We start from the raw sequence: 3,599 nt of genomic DNA on the forward strand, positions 1-3,599 counted from the left end.
CCCCCCCGTACAGTTCCAAGAGCTCCTTTTTCATCACTGTGTTCAGTATAATCACAGATTCCAGGAAGGTTAGCACTGGAAGGGCCTCTAGGGATTACCCAATTTAAGCCTCTCTTTATATAAATGATGAGATTGAGGCCTGGACCGGCTAAGGGACAGGCTCAAGGTCAAATAGCTCATTGATGGCAGAGGTATGACCAGAATCAAGGATTCCTGATCTCCTGTTCAGTATTCTTTGACTTTCCTAAACAAAGAGTCTCTCTGGATAGAATCAGAGCACACCGTCACTGAATCCTAGTGCCAACCAACAGGTTGAGTTACAGTCTAGCGCAATGAAAATTGGGAGATTTTATTTTTCCAGTTTATTTGTCCAATATGGAATGGGAGTGTTGAATTCATAGATATTTTTTTCTGACCTGTGGGTCTTGTGCAGTTTCTGTGCAGCGGAGACTGTGATTTGAAATGACTGGTGATTTGTGTACCTTCCTCAGGCCACCACACCATCTACATCGGGGTCCATGTGCCAAAGAGCTACAGGAGAAGGAGACGTCACAAGAGAAAGGCAGGGCACAGAGAAAAGAAGGAAAAGGAGAGAATCTCTGAGAACTACTCTGACAAGTCCGACGTGGAGAACGCGGATGAGTCCAGTAGCAGCATCCTAAAGCCTCTCAGTGAGTACTCCCTGGGTGTCGGTGCCTCTCTCTGCTTCACTCCCGCAGCCTGGGGAAAGACACGTGTCAAGATCTTGTGGCTAACAGGGAGGGACGCAGCGATACTGGACTGGTTGCCTCTGGAGAGGCTTTTCTTGTCCCAGCAGGTTGGTCTAGGAGGAGATCTGGTAAAATTCTGAGCTGGTCAGAAAAGATGTGACAGAGTGTAGGCGTGGTTGTGTGTTTTGACTAGTGAAGGAGGACAGAGTGTTATAGATGGTATTTAACTGCAGTTATCAACAGTAACCGGGAGATTCTTCAAGAAAATTTTGGATTGTTCCTGCTTAGAAATAGGTTCTATTAAGATAGTAGGTCAAGATGAGAAATATATATATATATATATATATATATATATATATATATATATGTATATATATGACATGTATAGGAATATAGGTGACATTTAGCCAGGTTGATTTAAAAAGGAATAGTGGGAAAGCCTCCTGAAAATCAGAAGGATATAGAGTGACACAGCTCTTGAAAGGTTTGAACCTATTAGATATCATACTTTGGATAGAGGTGTTATTAGGAACAGAATAGCAGGAGGTCAAAGCACATCCTTGGATTCAGGCGCTAGGGTGGATGTGTGTTTAGGTGTATGTGTCTCTTGCTTTGGTTCCTTTTGATATGGAGAACGTTTGGCTATCTGGGCAGCTTTGTGGCTGAAGGGAACATGAATATGTGCTGTAGAAGGGAGAAGCAGTGGAAACATATGCCACTTTGGGAAGATTCCCCAACAGGAGTTACATAGTGACAGCTTTTCATGTTGGCAGAGCTCTCAGCACAGTTCTTCCTCTCTTTGCTACACTTGCAGAAGTCTGGAACCTGCAATAAAACGCTTTATTATGGGTGGTGGAGATAAAGATCCAGTTCAGTCTTTGCAGGTGATGAGAGGCCAAATTAGAATTAACAGCTCAGGTGTGTTGAAAAGTGAATTTACAGAGTTAAATTAAAGAGGGTGTGAAGTGTAGTGGTGTGGATCTGTGAATGTTTTTTTATAGTCTCTCTCCTGGAGCTGAACAGGTGGCTTAGCAGCTAGAGAGGTACTTATGCTGAGAGGAGCCATCAGGTGGACCACCAAATGGAAGAGGAAAGTTTTGAGGACAGTTTGGAGATGTTCCACTAAATTAAAATTTTAAAGTGTTGGAATAAATGTAAGACTTAGATGGGACCAGAGGGCAGGAGGCAAGAGTTCTGTGCTTTTCACTGGAATGTTGGGGGAGAGCCTTTCTGAAAGGAACTGTTCATATGTTGACTAAAAAAATGGGGTCTGTTTGAAGCAAACTCCTTGAAATGCAGCCAAAAACGTTCACAGTTAATAGTCTGGAGGAACAAAAGATAACATCCCTTTCCAAATAAATTACTACTGTTTATCTCCATTTGCTATCTGTTTTGACAAGGCCTAAGCCAGAATCAGAGGTGCGTCTCCACTGTGTGTGTGTGTGATCTGTCTCTCTGTCTCTCTCTGTCTCCCTCTCTCTCTCTCATAATCTCTCATCCTGCAATTTAAGAACAAGAGTGCATCATCACTATAAATACTAAAAAGGAGAGAGACGCTCACCTACACAAATGGGCCAAGGGATTTTGAGATGATAATTATGTAATAGCTTTTTAGGAAGGGCCGTGGAAACAATGCCAGTAATACTCAAGTAGGTAATAGTGAATAAACAGGTCAGAAAGGTACTGAGACTGAACCTTTCTCTCCCACGGGGGTCCTGTGGCTTTCTGTGGCATTTGGGGGACCAGTTTGAGTACAGCATGTAAAATAAGGAAGGCAGTTCATTCTCTTTACCCTCAGAGGTCTCCTCCCTGGGGAGTACTGGATTGGGTTGTATACTTGGTTTCTGTAGCGATCCTATGGAGACATCATTGTTAAGGACAATGATAATAAAGAAATGATTTATAAATTTGTATTTTATAGTTAGTTACTTTCTGCTAGTCACTAAGTTATGCTGTCATATGCCTGTGACATATTTGACATGAGGCATCCAATTTGACATGAAGATCCTCTTAGAAATTACCGTATTTTCTCCACGGCTTATCATGGAGACTAACGAGATTGGTCGCTGGTTTATCTGGTGCAATTCTACTTAAGACTGTTGCACTCAGATATGGAAAGACATTTAAATCTGTGATTTGGGGGAAGCTACAGGGCTCTGACACCAGCATGAAGATAAAATTCTTATGGGAAAACTCACTGAAATACCTGCCATTACTGTCTGTCAGGAACAGCCCCACCCAGTTTATGTTGTTCTTGGATCTAGGGTTTTTGAGTTACTTATGTTTACAGGTCCTCTAGACTAGATTCTTGCAAGGGCCTGGCATTGTAGCAGGTCATGCTTGTAACTTCTGAAGAAGCCCCACATGGAAATAGAGGAGCTTGATGAGAATCATCTCTGATTTTTTTTTCCTTGCTGTCACCTCCATATGCAATCCATCAATGACTTCTGTTGGTTCTACTTCTAAAATATGTCTGAATCTGTCTACTCTTTTTTGGTTTGGCTGCCACACTGTGGTCCAGGGAATCCTCATTTCTTGCTTAAGGCAACTGCAACAGACTCCGCCTTTCAAGTCTCTTTCCACACAGTGGCAGCAGTGATCATCATGAAGTTTAAATTGGGTCATGCCATTCACTGCTTAGAATGAAATCTCGGTTGGGCGTTAGGGCCCACCGTGTCTCACCAGAGTCCTTTGTGTTATTTGCTCCTTGTTCACTTTAATTCAGCCACGGTGATTTTTTTCAGTGGTGCCCAAACCTTTTCTGCCTTAGGACCTTTGCTCATGCAATCCCATCTTTCTGGAATGGTCACTCATTCTGGCCCCGGTTAGCTTTTCTCTCCCTTTATGTTCCAGCTTTAAAGTTTGGTCTCTTCAGAGAGGCCTTTCCCT

At 42.7% G+C, this 3,599-nt stretch overlaps 1 protein-coding gene across 4 annotated transcripts in view; it reads left to right on the forward strand.

The window, feature by feature from the left end:
* Positions 1-3,599, forward strand: part of SLC4A4 (solute carrier family 4 member 4) — a 350,524-nt gene that overhangs the window by 70,288 nt on the left and 276,637 nt on the right. For all 4 annotated transcript variants that reach the window (XM_007446103.1, XM_007446102.1, XM_007446105.1 and 1 more), the window contains one exon: positions 492-671. In XM_007446103.1, the coding sequence (XP_007446165.1) occupies positions 492-671 (180 nt within the window). The remainder of the gene's footprint in view (positions 1-491; positions 672-3,599) is intronic.

Source organism: Lipotes vexillifer, unplaced genomic scaffold (genome assembly GCF_000442215.2).
Source record: "Lipotes vexillifer unplaced genomic scaffold, Lipotes_vexillifer_v1.1 scaffold933, whole genome shotgun sequence".
In the NCBI taxonomy this organism is placed as follows: Eukaryota; Metazoa; Chordata; class Mammalia; order Artiodactyla; family Lipotidae; genus Lipotes; species Lipotes vexillifer.